Raw genomic sequence first — 23498 nt, forward strand, 5'->3', positions numbered from 1 at the left:
ACTTGATCCGAGGACGGGTTGCAGCCCAAGTGGTTAATGAATAAATGATCCCGGGCCCACTCACTTGTCGTGGGCGGTCAAGACACTCACTCCTGGCCACTATGCTCTCCCTCCTCCCTGGTGCCCGTCCAGCGTACAGGCACAACTTTATTTTTTATGTTTCAACTTATATATGCTTGCCACGACTTCTTATAATTTGGATCTTTGTACGCATGTATTCACATTAATCATGCATAATCTTTCAATGTTTCTGTGTACATGTAGCTTGTCTTGGCATTTATATATGTAACGTAATGTTAGACACTTATGTAAGTGGGTAATTATAGCTAATTAGTAATGTTAATTATTTAGGATTACTTGTGCATAGGCGATATGCATCCTTCGTTACTACTGTTAGGTGCACCACATATAATTTTGCGATAAATTCTCTAACCTTGTATACTTTATTTACGTACTACTATATGTTCGGGTGCATTTGCCCCCTACATACGTAGAATAGGTATACAAGTATAGTTATTGAGGTCACTTAACAAGTATCCCTGCACATGCACACCATGGGCTGCAACTCGCAGTCGCAAATTACTACCAACTGCAGTTGCAAGAAATTCCATGCAACTTGCAGTTGCAAATATTTTATTAATATACAAAGCAATGCGAAAATTCTATCGCCTGGTTGATGGGGTTCTGGGAGTTCTTCTACTCCCCAAGCCCGGCCCGAGGCCAGGCTTGACTTGTGAGAGTTTGGTCCACCAGGCTGTTGCTTGGAGCGGCCCGCAGGCCCACATACCCACCACAGCCCGGTTGGTCCGGCACTCCTTGGAGGAATAAATCTAGTTTCCTCTTGAAGATGTCCACGGTTGTTCCGGCAATATTTCTTATGCTTGCTGGGAGGACGTTGAACAACGGTGGACCTCTGATGTTTATACAGTGTTCTCTGATTGTGCCTATGGCACCTCTGCTCTTCACTGGTTCTATCCTGCATTTTCTTCTATATCGTTCACTCCAGTATATGGTGTTTGTTTCACCCGCACGTCCAAAAATGATGAATGATTCCCTCCCTCACGATTTTCTCCATGAACATGCAGATGGGAGAAGTTAAACTAATTGGACGGTAGTTTTCTGCCTTTTTATATTTTTTAATAGGGGGTGACATATGTATACCGTATTTCCAATCTTAGTATAACTATACTTTGGTCCAGAGGTTTTCTGAAATGAGCTTCAAAGGTAGGCATATTTCATTTACCAGTTATTTACGATTTTGGATTGAATTCCATCCACACCTGAGGCTTTTGAGCCTTAGTTTGTCACTGCTCTTCCTGATTATGTCGCACGTTATGGATATATCCCTTAATTCGTTCTCTTCCCTTCCTTCAAATGTGTTTGTGGGTAATGGGATGTTAACCTCAGTAATGTGAACACTTCTGTAAAATATTCAATCCGAGAGTTTGCTGTCCGTTTATCGTCGATTATAACTTGGTTATTCTCATCTTGTAAGGGTTCAACCGAATCTTTTGTTTTGGTTTTATTTCTTATGCATGGAATGACTTAGGATACTTCTTTATGTTATGGGCAAGTTTTGTTTCGTGGTTTCTTTTGGCTGATCTGATTTCATGGGTGGCTGAATTTAATGCCCTTCTACATACCGTATCTCATAATATGTTATTCATAGCGGAGTTATACCTTCTCCAGAGGTTCCGCTTAGTTATTAAATCTTGTTTTACTTCCTGTGTAATCCATCTAATTCCCCTTTTATTCTTTCTCCTTAGTATATGTTTTTTAAACGAATTCTGTGATGACCTCTCTGAAAATTTCCCATGATGCTTCCATACCATCACTAGTAAGTTCCCCGCAGGTGGTGTTTTCGTTAATTCTGATTTGCAAAAACGGTTCTCATGTTGGCCGACCTAGCATACATATACGGCTGATGATATCCGTGTGATGAGAGATGAGAGACAAACAGTTCCCTGTGATCTCCCAGGATCTCAACTCCCAGGTCTTTCTCTCTTTTTTTTAATTATATAAATATTTGATCTGTTTGGTATCTAGCCTCCTGTATCCAGTACCCAAATTCCTTACATTGCACTTGCACGAGTCTACTCCACTTGCCACCCGCCTACTCCACCCGCCGCCCACGCTATAACCCGCTGTTAACTCTAAGGAACACCGCTCACCACATACGCCAAGTGTTTGGTTCGATCAAGTGTGATGGGCGGCCTGCAGGTGTGATCATCCACACCCACATGTGTACACTCTCCACCTACAGCACGTTGTCCCGCTCCCTGTCTGTGTGTAGGGGAGGTTGTCACGCTCCCTGTCTGTGTGTAGGGGAGGTTGTCACGCTCCCTGTGTGTGTGTAGGGGACGTTGTCACGGTCCCTGTGTGAGTGTAGGGGACGTTGTCACGGTACCGTCTGTGTGTAGGGGACGTTGTCACGCTCCCTGTGTGTAATGGAGGTTGTCACGCTTCCTGTGTGTGTGTAGGGGAGGTTGTCGCGGTCCCTGTGTGAGTGTAGGGGAGGTTGTCACGCTCCCTGTGTGAGTGTAGGGGACGTTGTCACGGTACCGTCTGTGTGTAGGGGAGGTTGTCACGCTCCCTGTGTGTAATGGAGGTTGTCACGCTCCCTGTGTGTAATGGAGGTTGTCACGCTTCCTGTGTGAGTGTAGGGGACGTTGTCACGCTCCCTGTGTGTGTGTAGGGGACGTTGTCACGCTCCCTGTGTGTGTGTGTAGGGGAGGTTGTCACGCTCCCTGTGTGTGTGTAGGGGACGTTGTCACGCTCCCTGTGTGTGTGTGTAGGGGAGGTTGTCACGCTCCCTGTGTGTGTGTAGGGGACGTTGTCACGCTCCCTGTCTGTGTGTAGGGGACGTTGTCACGGTCCCTGTCTGAGTGTAGGGGATCAATGCAGCCACAGTACTAGGTGAGGTGCCGCCTGCCACGTGCCGCTCACCTGGAGCTGCCCGCCCATTGGCCGCCCAGCAGCTGAGACGTCACTCGCGCCGCCCGCCTGGCTGTGTGGCGGCGGCGGCGGCACCTGACACCTCACGTTGCTTAGATACCAGAACAAAAACAATTAAGTTTCTTTCTTGGAATATTCGAAGTGTTTATCTTCGGATAAATGACGTAATCTTGTATGCTAAAATGAGAGACGTAGATGTGATCTGTTTACAGGAACCATATACGACTACAACTATCAAGAAGGTCCCACCTAGGATACCTGGGTATATAGCATACAACAACAGTATTGGAACTGGTTTACTAACGTATATTAAGAGTGGATTAATCTGTAAACTAATTAAAAATCATAGGAGTGATAGTATACATTATCAAAAATTCAAATTGCAAACTGCAAATAGCCATTTCCTACTGTATAACATATATGGACGATGTAATGTACTTAAAGCAGACCTGCTACCGAAACCTACAGGTAACACAGCTATGTTATGTATGGGTGACTTTAATGCTCGTCACACTGCTCTTGGTGACGTTCAGTGTAACAATAATGGAAGGGTCTTCTTGAAATACCTTAATGATCATAATATTACTGTGTATGATACTGATAAACAGACCCATTTATTGGGGGGTAGACTGGATTATGTGATTGGATACAGCCTAGTAGATAGCAACGTCAACGTTAAGCTCATCCCAGAACTAGTAAGTGATCATTTTGCAATATATTGTGAATACAATGTGGCGGATATTAGGTCCAATCCTCATCCTAGAGTTAAAATTAACATTCCAGACAATCTTAAACAGCACTTTAAGGCTTATGTACATAAGTGGTACACTGGGTATACACCTGTATCAGTGGACCACTTTTACAATGATCTTGTCAGTATCATTACCAGTTATTATGATACCTGGGTTAAATCAAGGAAAAAAAAGAACACTCGTTCTTCCTCATGGACAGAGGATCCTATTATTATTGCAGAGCGAGCTAAAGTGCTTCAGCTTGCTGACTCTTATAAACGAGACAAAACAGCTGACAATTTACTTGCATTCCTTAATGCCAACAGAGATTTTCGCGAGCTTAAGGGTCAAGTTAAGAACACATATTGGGAACAATTCCTACAAGGTATCAATAGAACTACAACATTATCAGAAATGTGGAACAAAATTAAAAACATTACCAAACCTTCAGCCCCAGTTGAGCTTCATCATACTCCTGCAGAATATGCTGACATGCTCCTAGCTCAATGGTCTAGTGTCTCACAAATTTCTTCCTTACCCCCAGATATACAGCAGCATTTAAGACATACCAACATTAACAGAAACTTTAATATTGAAATAGCACGCTCCTCACCAGATTTAACGGATCAGTTTCCTATAACCCCCTTTGAATTAACATCAGCATTAGGAAAACCTAAGCAAACTGCCCCTGGTGAGGATGGTATAACTTATAACATCTTGAGCTTACTGAATGATGTCCCTAGCCACCCTCTGCTTGACCTCTATCAAATGAGTCTCTCACAAGGTATCTTGCCAAAGAAATGGACACAAAGTCTCATAATACCAATTCCTAAACCTAACTCTCAAAAATTCAGACCCATTTCCCTTACATCTTGCATGTGTAAAGTCTTGGAGAGAATTGTTCTCAATCGTGTCATGTTTCAGGTCAAAGAAAAACTGGCCCCAAACCTACATGGGTTCATGCCCAAGTGTAGCACACAAACATGCTTTGCTGAATACTTTGTAAACTCCCAGGATGGGACACAGGCAGCCTTTATTGACCTAAAGTCAGCTTTCGATGTAGCGAATGGCGAAATAATATTAGAGCAACTTGCTGAATTTGGAATCAAAGGTAATCTTCTGAGTTGGATAAAGAGCTACCTATCCAACAGGCGTGCTAGTGTCCTATTTAAAGGAGTTAAAAGTACAAGAACAGATGCATTCGAACTAGGCACACCTCAAGGCGGTGTCCTAAGCCCTATGCTCTTCAATATACTTATGCACAAACTTATCCATGACATACCTGTACAACCTACGGAAACAGTTATATGTTATGCTGATGATATTTGTATTATGGCACACAGTAAACCAAGGCTACAAATGTTACTTGATGCATTCTCCAAGAAAGTAGTAGAATGTGGCCTCATAATCTCTGTTGATAAAACAAGGGTTCTTATTCCCCATTCTCTTCATGCTAACTATACTATTAATGGAGTGCCCGTGGAGACTTGTGAGTCTTATAAATATCTTGGAGTCGAGGTTAATGATACAAATCTCATCAGCAACCTGCGTAAAAAACTTGTTGAGCGTCTTAAACCTCTCAGAACTCTTGTTGGCAAAGGATTTGGCATTAACATAAAATATGCTCGTAGTTTTTATATTGCCTTTATACGATCTGTTGTTGATTATTATGCCTTGCATCTTCTTAATTTTTCTCCTAAACAATTACAAGGCCTAGATGTAGTACAGAATGATGCCATGCGCATCATCCTGGGTTGTCCTAGAACTGTCAGAATTGTTAACATGAGAAAGGAACTAAACTTACCTTCCATTTACGAAAGAATAGTTCTACTTAGTACTATGTTTTGCGCCAAAACTTTGAAAAATAATGGTCCCCCCAGCTCTATTCAAATTAAATTGAGATCCATTCTAAACAATTCTGACTGTTCCCTCAATCCGCCGCAAAAAGCTCCCTACAGTGTGTGGCTCAGTTGTTGTGTCTATAATCTTCAGAAACTGAATGTATCTCTTAACCCTGATAAAACTGTTCACTATATTCCCCCTTGGAAAGATGTGGAGGTCTCTCTGCATTATACTCCCATCAGTGTAAAACAAATGTATAACACTGACATTTTGAGATGTATAACATTAGAAGCTATTGACAGTCATCTTCAAATTCTCAAACCGACTGAATCCTATGCCTTTACTGATGGCTCTGTGCAGTTAGGCACTGGTAGAACAGGTTGTGCATGTGCAGTGTATAAAGGGAATGAAATGATCATGACTAGTACACAGAGATTGAACAACTGGGCAAGCACGACACAGACCGAGCTATTGGGTATTTATCTAGCCACTGAATACCTTAAGCTCAATGGTGGTGGAGTTATTTTCTGTGACTCTAAAAGTGCTCTGCAGTCCTTAAATAACCCATCACAATGTATGTCGGAAGTAGCTTGTAATATTAAATGGAATGTAATTTTTGCCAATGATAATAATTCTTGTATAAAATTTGTGTGGATCCCATCCCATGTTGGAGTTGAAAAACATGACTTTGTAGATCAATTGGCCAATGAGGCTTGCAGGAAAGAAAACATTGATTATGATTTTGGACTATCTAATGCAGTTATTAGAAACATACAAATTAAAGAAATTAATTCAGATTTAGAAGAACTAAGAAATGCACAGAGACCTGAAAGCTGCAGTATTAAAAGTTATGACAAGTTCTGTAATAATAGGTATTTGTATGGTCAGCACAGTAACCGGACCAGGCAATGTGATGTAGTAATCGCGCGAATTCGCCTTGGCTATAGACACATCTGGCAGGTTAGTGAGGCTGAGCCACTACCAGAATATTCAGATTGTAAACTCTGTGATAAACCTTTAATGCATTCACTAGAACACTATATTGATGAATGTGAAACCGTAAAGGACTTTAGACCTCCTGGCCTATTGTACCACCAACTGTGTAACTATTTTATTGACTCAGGTGTTCTGGACGACATCCTAACAATTTACCCAAAATTTGCTTGTCCATTTTAAAGAATGAAGAACAATTTCTACTTATATTCTAAGCTGTATCACTTATGAACCCATCCCTGCACTTGTGTGGCAGTGCACAATAGAAAGTTGTTTTCACATATCCACACATTAAAACATTGATTGTAACCGTGATATATATGTGCTTCAGCCTACAGTTTAGGCCTATTGTCTTATGTATGACCCTCTGTCCTGCGTGACAGTGAATACTAGCATTAACCTCAATTTAATAAGACTATCAAAATCCTCAGATTAGGCAAAATTGTAATTAATTTTGTCAATAAAGATGTTAATAATAATAAGATACCAGTCTCCCACTGTAAACACAACACGTGTGCCACTCATAATGTTTAAATAGTGAGCATATTGATCGTCCACATTGTTAAATGTGATACAAATGTAAAGTCGCTGTATTTGAGCGCGTCGTGAACACCAGCGGTATGAAAACGCTGCTCAAATATCACAACACGATCACGTAACACAATACCACCAATGAAAACATTAGCCTCAATCAGCACAGTCTTCGTTTGTTTAACTCCCTTGAGGGACATCACGACTTAAAATACTTTAATATGATATAACCCAACTCTAGAAACGTGTGTGGTGATGGGTCCACATTGTGGAGTGAGAGTGTACTTGTCCCTCCCTCCACACACCTCCCTGCCTGGGTCCTCACCTCTCACCCAGCTGTGGTGGGCCTCCCCCCCCCTCTCACCGCACATGCTACACTCACTATAGTCGCCCTCGCACTCTCTTCCACACACTCCCTGCCGCCTCCACCTCCACGCTCCACGCAGTGTTGGCGATAACCCGCGCCTGGCTCACACTGGCGCACAGTGGGAGGCGAGCAACAAGTCATTAGTGTGCGGGAGTGTGTCGCGGGATACTCTTCGCGGTGTACACACGTTGGTAGTGGGGGGCGTGGGGGTTGTTGCCGTGGGGGTTGAAGGCGTGGGCCATCATGTCGACCTCCTCGCGCAAGAGAGGTCAAGTAGGCAGCGTCAACGCAAAATCCAACAAGGCGCAACAGAGTAAGCAGAAGAAGGCGTCGGTGCCCCAGCAGGACAGCCAGGAGGGCCACACACAGGCGGAGTCAGACAAGGAGAGTGTGACCCACCTGGGGCTCCTCCAGGCTATATGCAGACTCTTCACCATCTTCATTAAGGGCTTCGCTGCCCTGGTGCTCTTCGCCCTCATCTTCAACTTGGTGCTGGTGGTGCTCAACAAGACAGTCTTCAGCGGTAAACTCACCCAGTATATCCCAGCCAAGAACTGGCGGGACATCCTCGGACACTAGCCTAAACCACCCGCCCGCCCGCCCACCTACCCACACTCCCACTGTATAAAATCTACAATGAACTCCTCTCTAAACCCCCAACCATAACCCCCGCCCCTCCCGACCGTTCTCAAGCCCCAGGATAACCAACCCCGAACACTGCACTCAACACGAGAGACGTAATAACTTCACACATCCAGGTATATCAAGGACAACATTAGCCAGGATCAAGGCTGCAACTGAAGTAAAAACAAAGGGAGGTGAAGGACACATAGAGGCACCGCATGTTCCCGTAGGAAAGTTAGGCTGACGTTTTGAGGAGGGACCGTAAACCCCGCTGACTGATAAGGCGCCAGTAGGTGAGCACACTCTGACTACTGCATGAGGGAGGTGGTGTGGCGCGTCACATCCCTCACACACTCAACTCCACATCCTCTCTTACTCCCAACAACACATTCTCCACTCCAGTCACCTAAGCAACAAACAAATAATGGGTAAATGTGTTTACAATCACAAAAACAAAGTTTAGTAGTGAACACTTCGTGTCTAATAAACGTATATATATATATATATATATATATATATATATATATATATATATATATATATATATATATATATATATATATATATATATATATATATAAAAATATATAAATAACTATATAACAAACAAGAATTGAACCCCCAGAGAGAAATATGAGCAAATGAGGAGGTGAATGATTCATGGTAGCCATTGCCAACGAAGCACTGATGGAGTGGAGGTGGGAGACGGAAGTGGTATAGGCTGAAGACGGCTAGGCAGGCAGGAGCCAGAGGCGCCGGAGGACAAGGGCTGGCCACACCCTGGAGGACGACGAGGAGGACCCGCCTGCTGCAGGAGTGGCCGGGATGGGTCGTGCAACATGGCGTCTGGTGTGTGTGGTGGTGCTGGTCGCGGTGGTCTCCATCAACGTCCTGGTCTTCCTCTCCTCCGCCGACATCAACCCCATGACACAAGGTGAGGCTCACACTCATCACACTACCACACACTGATCACACACTACCACACACTGATCACACACTACCACACACTGATCACACTACCACACACTGATCACACACTACCACACACTGATCACACACTACCACACACTGATCACACACTACCACACACTGATCACACACTGATCACTACCTCGCGTGGGGGCGAGGTAGGCCACGTGGAGGGCGAGGTAGGCCACGTGGAGGGCGAGGTAGGCCACGTGGAGGGCGAGGTAGGCCACGTGGAGGGCGAGGTAGGCCACGTGGAGGGCGAGGTAGGCCACGTGGAGGGCGAGGTAGGCCACGTGGAGGGCGAGGTAGGCCACGTGGAGGGCGAGGTAGACCATAGATTATCTGCTGGACTACCCACAGTAGCCGCGGGGAAGATGACAACATGCACTCCACAGCAAATCTAAATAATTCACAGACACAAATGTCACCAGATAAAGGCCAAGACCTAACCTCATAGTTCGGGATTTCTTCTCCAAGTTGAACCAGCCCGTCCTCCTAAGGTCTCCCAGCGGCATGAAAACGATCAATATAATGTCCTCTCCTAACCTACCAGAGCACCCCAAACAGAAAACGGGACAGTACGTCACTTTCGTCAGCCGCTTCCATTGTCTAGTACGACAATTGTTGGCCTTAGGTATCGCATATGAGGGAAAAGTGCCGTTCTTTGTAGGCCAGGTTGTAGGAGGACAGGTTGAGCTAAACAGCCCCTCATCCCCGTGGGGCAAAACACCTTATGCTTCAAAGATGAAATCTTTCTAAAGCCTTTAATGTTGAATGGCATTACCTGAGAGACCAACCAACCAATCACAACGTGCTAGGACCGGCTGAGAGCCACACCACTAACATTACAAACTACACATGACGCGGCCCATCTCACACAGATTTTTAAAATCAACAAATTGGAAGATATTAAAACAGAAAACTTAGTACCGACGCTTTCTTTGGGGGGGACTAACGAGTATCTGTTCCTGTAGGCCAGATGGGTGGCCTAGGAGTTGACGCTTTTAGGCTAATTCACTATATTGTTACGGAGGGAAAACAACAGAACGTTCATCTTATGGAATGATAAGAAAAATCCTGTACAACGGAGGACGACCACAAACAACTAGGGGAAGATGAGGAAGTAAAATCGAATTATTTATTACCAAAGACATCAGTTTATTATCAAATGTAAGACCCCCCAAACGTTTCGAACTGCGCAGACATATCCACCCCTCCCCCCCCCCCCCACCCTCCCAGCCACTACCCCCATTTATCTGTATTGATCTTCTCAGTCATTGATCATGACCAGTGAACGAGTTTGACCATCCTTGACCTACACGGTGTACATGCCTTGACCTACACGGTGTACACGCCTTGACCTACACGGTGTACACGCCTTGACCTACACGGTGTACACGCCTTGACCTACACGGTGTACACACCTTGACCTACACGGTGTACACGCCTTGACCTACACGGTGTACACGCCTTGACCTACACGGTGTACACGCCTTGACCTACACGGTGTACACACCTTGACCTACACGGTGTACACGCCTTGACCTACACGGTGTACACGCCTTGACCTACACGGTGTACACGCCTTGACCTACACGGTGTACACACCTTGACCTACACGGTGTACACGCCTTGACCTACACGGTGTACACGCCTTGACCTACACGGTGTACACACCTTGACCTACACGGTGTACACACCTTGACCTACACGGTGTACACACCTTGACCTACACGGTGTACACGCCTTGACCTACACATGTATATGAGTGGGATTGGGTGGTTTTAAATAGGAGCTGCCTCGTATGGGGCAATGGGCCTTCTGCAGTTACCTTTGTTCTTATGTTCTTAAGTAGGGGGTTTGGGGGGGTTCAAGGTGCAGTTGTCACAACAAAAGATGGAGTCACAGCAGCTGACGAGGTGGTCACCACCGGGGGTTTAGGGCTCAACTCTGCCACAGAAGTGGGATAGGAACGGAGAGTCAGTCGAAAGTCAACGAAGAAGCCTAGTCTGGGCCCAACGTAGACCCGGCTATGGAGCCTGATCTTGCATCACTGACTGACTTGGAAGGGGGAGGGGGGGGGGCTGGTCGCCCAACACACAAGCCTGTGTAGCTGTATATTATAATGTTGTACACTGAGGTACTCTCTAAATTTCTCAACGTGAAATTGGGCCTTGAATAACAAAAAAGGGCCAAACACACATCTCATATACACAAATGGTTTAAAATTTAGTTACATGACTGGCCACATACCCATTAACTTTGTCCGATGGTGTCCTCGAGGTCACCCATGACGGTGTATGTTAACTAGGAAGTGTCTTGGGAGTTCTTCTACTCCCATAGCCCGACCTGGAGGCAGGCTCGACTTGTGACAACCTGGTCCTTGAAGCAGCCTATAGGCCTACATATCCACTACAACCCGGTTGGTCCGGTACTTCTTGCAATAACTTATATAACTGGTTCTTGAAGAAGTCCACCTTTGGTCCGGCAATATTTCTGATGCGTGCTGGGAGAGAATTGAACAGCTGTGGACCTTTGATTTTCAGTGGTCTCTGATTGTGCTTATGGCACCTCTACACCTCCGTCACCCTTGCCGGTGTCCTCGAGATCAACCTTGACGGTGTACTCGGTCACCCTTGATGGTGTCCATATAATACTCATGACAAAACAATGCTGAATATGTTAACTATTATCATTTTATAGTGCCGCTGTTATCTGTGATGCGCTTCCTATCACCGCCCAGACATACTCTTGGACCCGAACGCTCCTGTGATCCTTGTGGCAGACGACGGTGAGGATAGACCAGAGGCGTTGCCACAGGCAGCACCGCCTGGAGCACGGCCAGGAGCACCGCCAAGAGCACGGCCAAGAACGCCCCGCCCCGCCCTTGTCAACAGCGTCCTCCTGAAGCCGGGCGCAGCGACGGACAAGTTCCTGGTGCACTCCTACGACCACGGGGGCGGTGGAGTGGCCTCTCAGGCACTCAATCTGCTCCTCGACGACATTTTCTTTCTCTACCAACCGCTCTACAAGTTGGCTGAGCAGGAACCCATCCCCGCTGTGCACCGCCTCACTCGGGATAAGGTAGGCTACACCCTCATTCTCTCCCCTTCACCTAGTCAATTGTGCATTATAGATGCACTTATAACATATTTAAACAAGAATACACTGTGCGTCATGATGATAATAATAATAATAGTATTTATAGCAAATATTAGGTTGGGTTTAGAATCATAGTAGGCAGAGTGTTTATGTTTTGATGAAGTCACTACTAACCCTGTGCTGAGTTACGGGTCATCCTTCAGATCAATACTTGCAGTGTTTAGTTGTTATTCCATTTCAGGGTAATACTTAATGCACTGAAACTATTATTGTACCTTATGTCCTGTGCTACACTGTACACGTTTATGTATAGCATGGCTACAGTCCACCAACACAACAGTGTACTCACACCAACACGACAGTCCACTAACATACACAAACACAACAATGCATCAACAAGCACAAACACAACAATGCACTAACAAGCACAAACACAACAATGCACTAACAACAGTAGTAGGCCGCCGTCGGTGGGAGACACACACGATTAGTGAGGTCCGCGGAAATTCGTCAATTTCTCGGGACATTGAAGGAGTATAGAGGCTAGATCATAGTATTTGGCCTCTCGCAGTGTGTAGCTAGCAGGGTGCAACATAGCATAGCCATATCGCTAGCGATAGTGCGAAGAAACCAAAGTGGAGCTAGTGGCATCACTGGTGCATATACAGTGTGGAGAACTGCGTGGAGCGACCTGACCTGACGGCCAAAGTGAGACGACCTGCAGTGGAACTGCCTGATTGTGTTAGTTGGGTGGTGACTGTGATCAGTGGTACAGTAAATTAGTGAACTGTAACACAACGATACAGTGACTGACTCCAGAGCTTTGTGTAGATAGAGAAGAACCGCCATCATCAATCTACTAGAACTTAGTGAATCACTCAGTGGGAGGGACGACGGATCACCATCGTCATCCATACATCGTCATTACTCATCTAGTTGTGTGTGAGCGGGAGGCTGTGTGGTAGGTAGGCTCTGGTCAATTTATCAGGTGTACAGAGATGAAATATTATCAAATTTTTGTTCAGGATATCATATATATTTAAAATCTCAAAGTGGCTCATTTTAGGTGGAGGTAAACACTTACATGAACTCGTGACACGCATGCACGCCCACGTACGTATGCACGCTCACACGCATGCACACACAAACTTTCAGTCAGGGAAGAAAGGATTAACACCTTTTACCAAAGGGGATAAGACCTTACTATACTCCACCCACTCTCTTACCCCCCATCTGACCTGATCTGACCTGGTCGCCCTCTCCGCCCCCCCCCACCCCCCAGTCCCCCGCATCCCCCTTACACACACACTCTCTCTCTCTCTCTCTTTCTCTCACCCCTCCCCACTCTCTCTCTCTCTCTTTCTCTCACCCCTCCCCACTCTCTCCCCCCTCTCTCCCTCTCCCTCTCCCACTCTCTCTCTCTCTCTCTCTCTCTCTCTCTCTCTCTCTCTCTCTCTCTCTCTCTCTCTCTCTCTCTCTCTCTCTCTCTCTCTCTCTCTCCCCACTCTGCCCTTCTGACAAATCCTATCACGGCACAACTATGAACGGGGTCAAGCATGACAGCCAGAGGTAACAGGGAAAAGTCCAGGTGACGAAATGAAGGAAATGTTCGCCCAGTTTCTGGAGGACATCAAGAGTGAGATGCAGGAAATGATGCAGGAAATAAGCAACCTAAAAAGAGAGCTGACAGCAGCAAAGGAGGAGATTAGAGCCCTCAAAGAGAAAAGTATCGATGCTGAGACTCAGATAACCACCCAGGGAGAAGGTGGTAATAGTATTTTGGAAGAGAATGCCACAATAAAGGCAACATTTGCAGAAATACTAAAAAAAAGAACTCTGAAGTAATGTCTGCAGTGATGGAGGTAGCCATGAAAGCAGCCATCTCACAGGAAGCGGCACGCTCCACTAGCCAGCTGCTGGAAAGGAAAAGATCAGTAGTAGCTGTGGGTATTAAAGAGCAGGAAGGCTCTAATAGGAAAGAGTGGAATAATAAGGACAAAGCGGCAGTGAATGAAATACTGAAGGCACTAGACATGGAAGGGGCAGAGCATAGCATTGAGAAGGTTTCCAGGCTAGGCTGGTACAAAAAAGACCGAGACCATGTGTTAAAGATAGTGTTTGCAAACGAGAACACATAGGAGATGAAAGAAAGAAAAGTCACCTGCAACATGTGGGAGAATTAAAAAAAGTATTCCTCCAAAGGGACATGACGAGGGAGGTAAGAGCCATGGCGGCAGAAGCAAGGAAGAAGCGCAAGGAGAGAGGGTAAAACCAGGAAATCACAACTCCCAACATATCACCCCCAGAGGCGAGGGGGGAACCCACAACCAGTTACCCAGTAACACCAGCGGGAAAGGCAACCCCACCACCCTCCTCTGCATAGAAAACCCCCCTACCCCAAACCCTTCCTGCCCCCACTCAAATACCCAGCCAAATCTCCCTCACCCCACCCTTCTACCCCTCCCCTCCTCGCGCCAAGGCCCCCCTTCCCCCTCTTTCCTTCCTGTCCTCTCTCCCCTTTCACCCTATACCCTCCCTGTCCCTCCCCCTTCAATTGACCCCCTCATCCCGGTATCCTCTGCAACCCTGTTATCCACCTTACAAATCCTCACACCCATGGAACAGCTTCCCCCAACAGCACAACACTCACCAAGGAGGAGATTTCAGAAGGGACAGAAGAAAGTGAGCCTCAAAGCGATGTACACTAACATAGATGGAATTACAAATAAAGCAAATGAACTTGGAGAATGAGTACTAGAGGAAAACCCAGACATAATAGCTCTCACAGAAACAAAGCTAACGAAAACCATAACAAATGCAGTGTTCCCACAGGACTATTATGTTATGAGGAAAGAGAGAGAAGGAAGAGGTGGTGGTGGTGTAGCCCTGCTGGTAAGAAAAGGCTGGGATTTTGAGGAGATGGTTGTTCAGGGATGTGAAGGTTTCAGTGACTACATAACAGGTACAATAACAACTGGGGGGCAAAAAATTATAGTCGTAGTCATATATAATCCACCACCAAATGACAGAAAACCCAGACAGGAATGTGATAGAAACAACATGCCCACTATTAACATAATAGAGCAGCTTCTGTTGCTAGCAGGAATGGATCTGGACTACTAATCATGAGAGACTTCAACCATGGGAAGATAGATTGGGAGAACAGAGACCCGCATAGAGGATCAGAAACATGGAGAGCTAAGCTGCTGGACGTGGCAACAAGAAACTTTCTAAGCCAGCACATCAAGGAACCAACAAGAATGAGAGAAGATGAACCAGCAATGCATGATTTGATATTTACCCTAAATGAGTGGGATATAAAGGAAGTCAAGATGGAAGCACCCTTGGGAATGAGTGATCACAGTGTATTGAACTTTGAGTACTTGGTAGAGCTAGGAATTATCTCCCTCAAAAAAGAAGTAGGAAACAAAAGGCTGGCATACCAAAAGGGAAATTATGAGATGAGAAGCTTCCTAAGGGAAATACTTTGGGACACAGACCTCAGAGCTAAGTCTGTTCATGATATGATGGACTATGTCACCCAAAAGTGTCAAGAGGCAGTAAGCAGATACATCCCGGCCCAAAAGGAAAAATCCGAGAAGCAAAAGAAGAATCCATGGTATAATAGGGCATTTATGGAAGCAAAGAAACTGAACAAAAGGGCGTGGAGGAACTTCTGGAATAGCAGAACACCAGAAAGCAGAGAAAGATACCAAAGAACCAGGAATGAGTAAGTCAAGGTGAGAAGAGAAGCAGAGAAAAGTTATGAAAATGATATAGCAAACAAAGCCAAGACTGAACCAAAGCTACTCCAGTCACATCAGAAGGAAAACAACAGTGAAAGAACAGGTAGTGAAACTTAGAACAGAAGAGGACAGGTATACAGAGAATGACAAAGAGGTGTGTGAAGAACTCAACAAGAGGTTCCAGGAGGTCTTCACAACAGAACAAGGTGACGTCACTGTGCTAGGAAAAAGGGAAGTAAACCAGGCGGCCTTGGAAGAGTTCAAAATTACGAGAGAGGAGGTCAAGAGACACCTGCTGGATCTGGATGTTAGAAAGGCTGTTGGTCCAGACGGGATCTCGCCATGGGTACTGAAAGAGTGTGCAGAGGCACTTTGCTTGTCACTCTCCATAGTATATAGTAGGTCACTGGAGACAGAAGACCTACCAGAAATATAGAAGACGGCGAATGTGGTCCCAATATACAAAAAGGGCGACAGGCAAGAGGCACTGAACTACAGGCCAGTGTCCTTGACTTGTATACCATGTAAGGTGATGGAGAAGATCGTGAGAAAAAACCTGGTAACACATCTGGATAGAAGGAACTTCGTGACAAATCGCCAACATGGGTTCAGGGAGGGTAAATCTTGCCTGACTGGCTTAATAGAATTCTACGACCAGGTGACAAAGATTAGGCAAGAAAGAGAGGGCTGGGCGGACTGCATTTTCTTTGATTGTCGGAAAGCCTTTGACACAGTACCACATAAGAGGCTGGTACATAAGCTGGAGAGACAGGCAAGTGTAGCTGGTAAGGTTCTCCAGTGGATAAGGGAGTACCTAAGCAATAGGAAGCAGAGAGTTACAGTGAGGGGTGGGACCTCAGACTGGCGTGAAGTCACCAGTGGAGTCCCACAGGGCTCTGCACTCGGTCCTATCTTGTTTCTGATATATGTAAATGATCTCCCGGAGGGTATAGATTCATTTCTCTCAATGTTTGCTGACGATGCCAAAGTTATGAGTAGGATTAAGACAGAGGAGGACAGCTTGAGGCTTCTAGAAGACCTAGACAAGCTGAAGGAATGATCGAACAAATGGTTGTTAGAGTTTAACCCTAGCAAATGTAATGTAATGAAGATAGGCGTAGGAAGCAGGAGGCCAGATACTAGGTATCATCTGGGAGATGAAATTCTTCATGAGTCAGAGAGAGAAAAAGACTTGGGGGTTGACATCACGCCAGACCTGTCCCCTGTAGCCCATATCAAGAGGATAACATCAGCGGCATATGCCAGGCTGGCCAACATACGAACGGCATTCAGAAACTTGTGTAAAGAATCATTCAGAACTTTGTATACCACATATGTCAGGCCAATCCTGGAGTATGCAGCCCCAGCAGGGAGTCCATATCTATTCAAGGATAAGACTAAACAGGAAAAGGTTCAAAGGTTTGCCACCAGACTAGTACCCGAGCTGAGAGGTATGAGCTAGTGGAGAGACTACGGGAATTAAACCTCATTTCGCTGGAGGACAGAAGTTAGGGGGGACATGATCACCACATTCAAGATTCTGAAGGGAATTGATAGGGTAGATAAAGACAGGCTATTTAACACAAGGGGCACACGCACTAGGGGACACAGGTGGAAACTGAGTACCCAAATGAGCCACAGAGATATTAGAAAGAACTTTTTTAGTGTCAGAGTGGTTGACAAATGGAATGCATTAGGAAGTGATGTGGTGGAGGCTGACTCCTTACACAGTTTCAAGTGTAGATATGATAGAGCCCAATAAGCTCAGGAACCTATACACCAGTTGATTGACAGTTGAGAGGCGGGACCAAAGAGCCAGAGCTCAACCCCCGCAAGCACAACTAGGTGAGTACAAGCACAAACACAACAATGCACCAACAATCACAAACACAACGAAGCAGAAACACAACAATGCACCAACAAGCACAAACAACAATTCACCAACAAGCACAAACACAACAATGCACCAACAATCACAAACACAACGAAGCACAAACAACAATGCACCAACAATCACAAACACAACAATGCACCAACAAGCACAAACACAACGAAGCACAAACAACAATGCACCAACAATCACAAACACAACAATGCACCAACAATCACAAACACAACAATGCACCAACAAGCACAAACACAAGGCACTAAAATAAAAGCAAGGTGTGGTATCTCCCTCATGACAACACCGCTGCTAAGTTTAGCGTTGCTTTATGACCAGCGCATCACGGAGGTGTCCAACCTCCGTACCACCGTACATACACCAATCATTACAATCAGTGGAGGATAATATTTATGAGGGGGTTATAGGGGGTGGAAACTGCGCACCGGAGCTACGTGCGGCGGATGTGGGAGTCATTGTTGCATCATATACAAGATAAGACCAGTGACAAAACAAGCAAGAAGGAAAGGGAAAGGATAATGTATGTACTGACCTATTTGTGCCTCTAGGATCGAGCATTGGCTCTTGGATCCCGCCTTTCTAGCCTCCGGTTATTTAAAGCAATGACTCCAATCCTACTTCTCTATCATGCCTAGTGTTAAAGCTATAAATAGTGTTTGCTTCCACAATGTGCTCCTTTAGTCCATTTCCCCACTACTCTCACGCTAAAAAAAAACTTTCTAACATCTCTATGACCCATCTGGGTTTCCAGCTTCCACCCATATCCCCTTGTTCTGTTGATATTCCGTGTGAACATTTTGTCTATTTCCACTCTGGCAATCCCCCCTAAGTATTTTGTATGCTGCTATCATATCTCCCTACTCCCTCTCTTTTTCTAATGTCGCCTGGTTCAGTTCCTTCAGTCACACTTCATATCCCATCCCATGCAACTCCGGGACTAGCCTCATTACAAATTTCTGAACCTTTTCCATTTTCCTAATGTGTTTCTTTAGGTGGGGGCTCTATGATAGGAGCTTCCATACTCCATCTGCATACTCTAAGACTGGTCTCGCCATGCAATGTAGAGCGCTCAGAATGTCTCCTTATTTAGGTGTCTAAATGACGTTCTAACATTTGCTAGCGTAGAGTATGCTGATGTGATCCAATTTATATGTGCCTCATGAGCTAGATTTGATGTTACGTTCACTCCCAGGTCCCTTTCTCGAATCGTCATAAGAAGATAGTTTCCCTTCATTGTGACTGACCCATTGGTCTCCTGTCACCTAGTCCGATTTCCATAACTTTACACTTGCTTGTGTTGAACTCCATTTCTCATTTCTCTGACCATCTCTGCAGTTGAAGTCCTCTTGGAGTATCTTATAATCCTCATCTTTCACAACTCGTCTCATTAATTTCGCATCATCCGCGAACATTGACATATAGGACTCGGCGCCTGTTGACATATCGTTCACGTATATTATAAATAGAACTAATCCCAGCACCGATCCTTGAGGTACTCCACTTGTTACAGTTCGCCAGTCTGACTTCTCGCCCTGACTGTTACTCTCTGGATACTGCGTGTTACGTAATTCCTTACTCAAGCTAGGGCTTTTCCGCTTACCCCACCTGCCTCTCAAATTTGAATAGAAGTCTCCTGTGTGGCAATGTGCCAAAGGCTTTTTGGCAGTCTAGAAATATACAATATGTCCATTCTTCTCTGTCCTGCCTTATTCTCGTTACTTATCATTGAATTCTGTGTATGTGTGTGCATATGTGTATTCACTTGTTGTGCTTGCGGGGATTGAGCTCTGGCTCTTTCGGCCAGCCTCTCAACCGTTAATCAACTGATGTATTCCCTTGGATTCCTAAGCCTACTGGGCTCTATCATATCTACATTTGAAACTGTGTATGGAGTCTGCCTCCACCACATCACTGCCTAATGCATTCCATTTGTTAACTTACAAATAAAGCAAATGAACTTGGAGAATGGGTACTAGAAGAAAACCCAGACATAATAGCACTCACAGAAACAAAGCTAAGGAAAACCATAACAAATAGAGTGTTCCCACAGGACTACTGTGTTGTGAGGAAAGAGAGGGAAGGAAGAGGTGGTGGTGGTGTAGCTTTGCTGGTAAGAAAAGGCTGGGATTTTGAGGAGATGGTTATTCAGGGCTGTGAAGGTTTCAGTGACTACATAACAGGTACCATAGCAACTGGAGGGCAAAAAATTATAGTCATAGTCATATATAACCCACCACCAAATGACAGAAGACCCTGAAAGGAATATGATAGAAACAACATGGCCACCATTAACATAATAGAGAGGGCAGCTTCTGTCGCTAGCAGTAATGGATCTGGACTACTAATCATGAGAGACTTCAACCACGGGAAGATAGATTGGGAGAACAGAGCCCCCACATGGAGGCCCATATACATAGAGAGTTAAGCTGCTGGATGTGGCAACAAGAAACTTTCTAAGCCAACACATCAAGGGACCGTCAAGAATGAGAGGGGAAGATGAACCAGCCATGCTTGATCTGATATTTACCCAAAATGAGTGGGATATAAGGGAAGTTAGGTTGGAAGCACTCTTGGGAATGAGTGATCACAGTGTATTGATCTTTGAGTACCTGGTAGAGCTAGGATTTATCTCCCCCAAAAAGAACTAGGAAACAAAAGGCTGGCATACCGAAAGGGAAATTATGAGGAGATGAGAAGTTTCCTAAATGATATACCATGAGACACAGACCTCAGGGCTAAGTCTGTACAAGATATGATGGACTATGTCACCCAAAAGTGTCAGGAGGCAGTAAACAGGTTCATCCCGGCCCAAAAGGAAAAATCTGAGAAGCAAAAGAAGAATCTATGGTTTAATAGGGCATGTATGGAAGCAAAGGTACTGAACAAAAGGGCGTGGAGGAATTTCCGAAAAAACAGAACACCAGAAAGCAGTGAGAGATACCAGAGAACCAGGAATTAGTATGTTAGCATGAGAAGGGACGCAGAGAAAAAATTTTGAAAATGATATAGCAAGCAAAGCCACGACTGAACCAAAGCTACTCCACAGTCACATCAGGAGTAAAACAACAGTGAAAGAACAGATAATGAAACTTAGAACAGGCGAGGACAGGTATACAGAGAATGAAAAAGAAGTGTGTGAAGAACTCAACAAAAGGTTCCAGAAGGTCTTCACAATAGATCAAGGTGAGGTCACTGCACTAGGAGAGGAGGCAGTAAACCAGGCGGCCTTGGAAGGGTTCAAAATTACGAGAGATGAGGTCAAGAGACATCTGTTCGATCTGGATGTGAGAAAGGCTGTTGGTCCAGACAGGATCTCGCCATGGGTATTGAAAGAATGTGCTGAGGCACTTTGCTTGCCACTCTCCACAGTGTATAGTAGGTCACTGGAGATGGGAGACCAACCAGAAATATGGAAGATGGCAAATGTGGTCCTAATATACAAAAGGGTGACAGACTAGAGGCACTGAACTACAGGCCAGTGTCCTTGACTTGTATACCATGCAAGGTGATGGAGAAGATCGTGAGAAAAAACCTAGTAACACATCTGGAGAGAAGGGACTTCGTGACAAATCGCCAACGTGGGTTCCGGGAGGATAAATCTTGCCTTACATGATTAATAGAGTTCTATGACCAGGTGACAAAGATTAAGCAAGAAAGAGAAGGATGGGCGGACTGCATTTTCTTGGACTGTCGGAAAGCTTTTGACACAGTACCCCATAAGAGGCTGGTACGTAAGCTGGAGAGACAGGCAGGAGTGACTGGTAAGGTGCTCCAGTGGATAAGGGAATACCTAAGCAATAGGAAGTAGGAAGCAGAGACTTACAGTGAGGGGTGAGACCTCAGATTGGCATGAAGTCACCAGTTGAATCTCACAGGCTATATACTCAGTCCTATCCTGTTTCTGATATACATAAACGATCTCCCGGAGGGTATAGACTTATTCCTCTCAATGTTTGCTGACGATGCTAAAATTATGAGAAGGATTAAGACAGAGGAAGACAGCTTGAAGCTTCAAGAAGACCTAGACAAACTGAAGGAATGGTCGAACAAGTGGTTGTTAGAGTTTAGCCCAAGCAAATGTAACGTAATGAAGATAGGTGTACAGAGCAGGAGACCAAATACAAGGTATCATTTGGGAGATGAAATTCTTCAAGAATCAGAGAGAGAGAAAGACTTGGAGGTTGATATCATGCCAGACCTGTCCCCTGAAGCCCATATCAAGAGGATAACATCAGCGGCATACGCCAGGTTGGCCAACATAAGAACGGCATTTAGAAACTTGTGTAAGGAATCATTCAGAACATTGTATACCACATATGTCAGACCAATCCTGGAGTATGCTGCTCCAGCATAGAGTCCATATTTAGTCAAGCATAAGACTAAAATGGAAAAGGTTCAAAGGTTTGCCACCAGACTAGTACCCGAGCTGAGAGGTATGAGCTACGAGGAGAGACTACGGGAATTAAGCCTCACTTTGTTGGAAGACAGAAGAGTTAGGGGGGACATGATCACCACATTCAAGATCCTCAAGGAAATCGACAGGGTTGATAAAGACAGGCTGTTTAACACAAGGGGCACACGCACTAGGGGACACAGGTGGAAACTGAGTGCCCAAATGAGCCACAGAGATATTAGAAAGAACTTTTTTAGTGTCAGAGTGGTTGACAAATGGAATGCATTAGGAAGTGATGTGGTGGAGGCTGACTCCATACACAGTTTCAAGTGTAGATATGATAGAGCCCAATAGGCTCAGGAACCTGTACACCTGTTGATTGACAGTTGAGAGGCGGGACCAAAGAGCCAGAGCTCAACCCCCGCAAGCACAACTAGGTGAGTACCAGTTGATTGACAGTTGAGAGGCAGAATCAAAGAGCCAGAATTCAAACCCCGCAAGCACAAATAGGTGAGTACAAATAGGTGAATACACACACACACACAGCACGTAGGACTCGTAATTCTGTGGCGCGGGTTCGATTCCCGGACCAGGCAGAAACAAATGAGCAAAGTTTCTTTCACCCTGAATGCCCCTGTTACCTAACAGTAAATAGGTACCTAGGAGTTAGTCAGCTGTCACGGGCTGCTTCCTGGGGTGTGTGTGTGGTGTTGGGAAAAAAATAGTTAGTAAACAGTTGATTGACAGTTGAGAGGCGGACCGAAAGAGCAAAGCTCAACCCCCGCAAACACAACTAGGTGAATACAGACCTGAGGGGTGAAGACTAATGTATCACGGTGGTCTCCAGGCGGAGCAAGGAGTGAAGTGGCTACATCAGATATTCAACTGTTCGGTGGAACGGCATCGTGATCTTCTGCACGAGCCTTTCCTCTGGAAGTCCCAGTCAGTCCGCAACACCTACATTAAGGAGTGTCAACACCGCCAGGTGAGACCACCGTTGACACATGCTCAATTCGGCCTTGTTTCTCTCCTATGCCTCTACTTGCTTTGATTTTTCTTTTGTTGACTTATTATGCATCCCCCCAAACTCCCCCCCCCCCCCCCCGTGGGTAGCGGGCACCACATATGCAGCAGGCACCCCATACCATCCCATGGACAGTAGTGCACCCCATACCATCCCATGGACAGTAGTGCACCCCATACCATCCCATGGACAGTAGTGCACCCCATACCATCCCATGGACAGTAGTGCACCCCATACCATTCCATGGACAGTAGTGCACCCCATACCATCCCATGGACAGTAGTGCACCCCATACCATCCCATGGACAGTAGTGCACC

General features: G+C 45.4%; 2 protein-coding genes across 7 annotated transcripts in view; one reads left to right on the forward strand and one right to left on the reverse strand.

The window, feature by feature from the left end:
• The window catches only part of LOC123773409 (meiotic nuclear division protein 1 homolog), a 69090-nt gene that overhangs the window by 18093 nt on the left and 27499 nt on the right, over window positions 1–23498 (reverse strand). For 2 of the 5 annotated variants that reach the window (XM_069317947.1, XM_045767160.2), the window contains exon 1: window positions 8289–8343. The exons of 2 other annotated variants lie outside the window; for them this stretch is intronic. The gene's annotated coding sequence lies outside the window, so the exon portion shown is untranslated. Of the gene's footprint in view, window positions 1–7434; window positions 7459–8288; window positions 8344–23498 lie in introns of those variants that run through there. One more of the 5 variants, XM_069317946.1, reaches the window with a different exon arrangement.
• Window positions 7436–23498, forward strand: part of LOC123773408 (carbohydrate sulfotransferase 2) — a 30405-nt gene continuing 14342 nt past the window's right edge. Inside the window, exons 1-4 of one of the 2 annotated variants that reach the window (XM_045767154.2) lie at window positions 7436–8471; window positions 8669–8977; window positions 11756–12096; window positions 23004–23141. In XM_045767154.2, the coding sequence (XP_045623110.2) occupies window positions 8869–8977; window positions 11756–12096; window positions 23004–23141 (588 nt within the window). In that variant the 5' untranslated portion in view covers window positions 7436–8471; window positions 8669–8868. The remainder of the gene's footprint in view (window positions 8472–8668; window positions 8978–11755; window positions 12097–23003; window positions 23142–23498) is intronic. The other variant, XM_045767155.2, reaches the window with a different exon arrangement.

This window comes from Procambarus clarkii, chromosome 89 (assembly GCF_040958095.1).
Source record: "Procambarus clarkii isolate CNS0578487 chromosome 89, FALCON_Pclarkii_2.0, whole genome shotgun sequence".
NCBI classification, from domain to species: domain Eukaryota; kingdom Metazoa; phylum Arthropoda; class Malacostraca; order Decapoda; family Cambaridae; genus Procambarus; species Procambarus clarkii.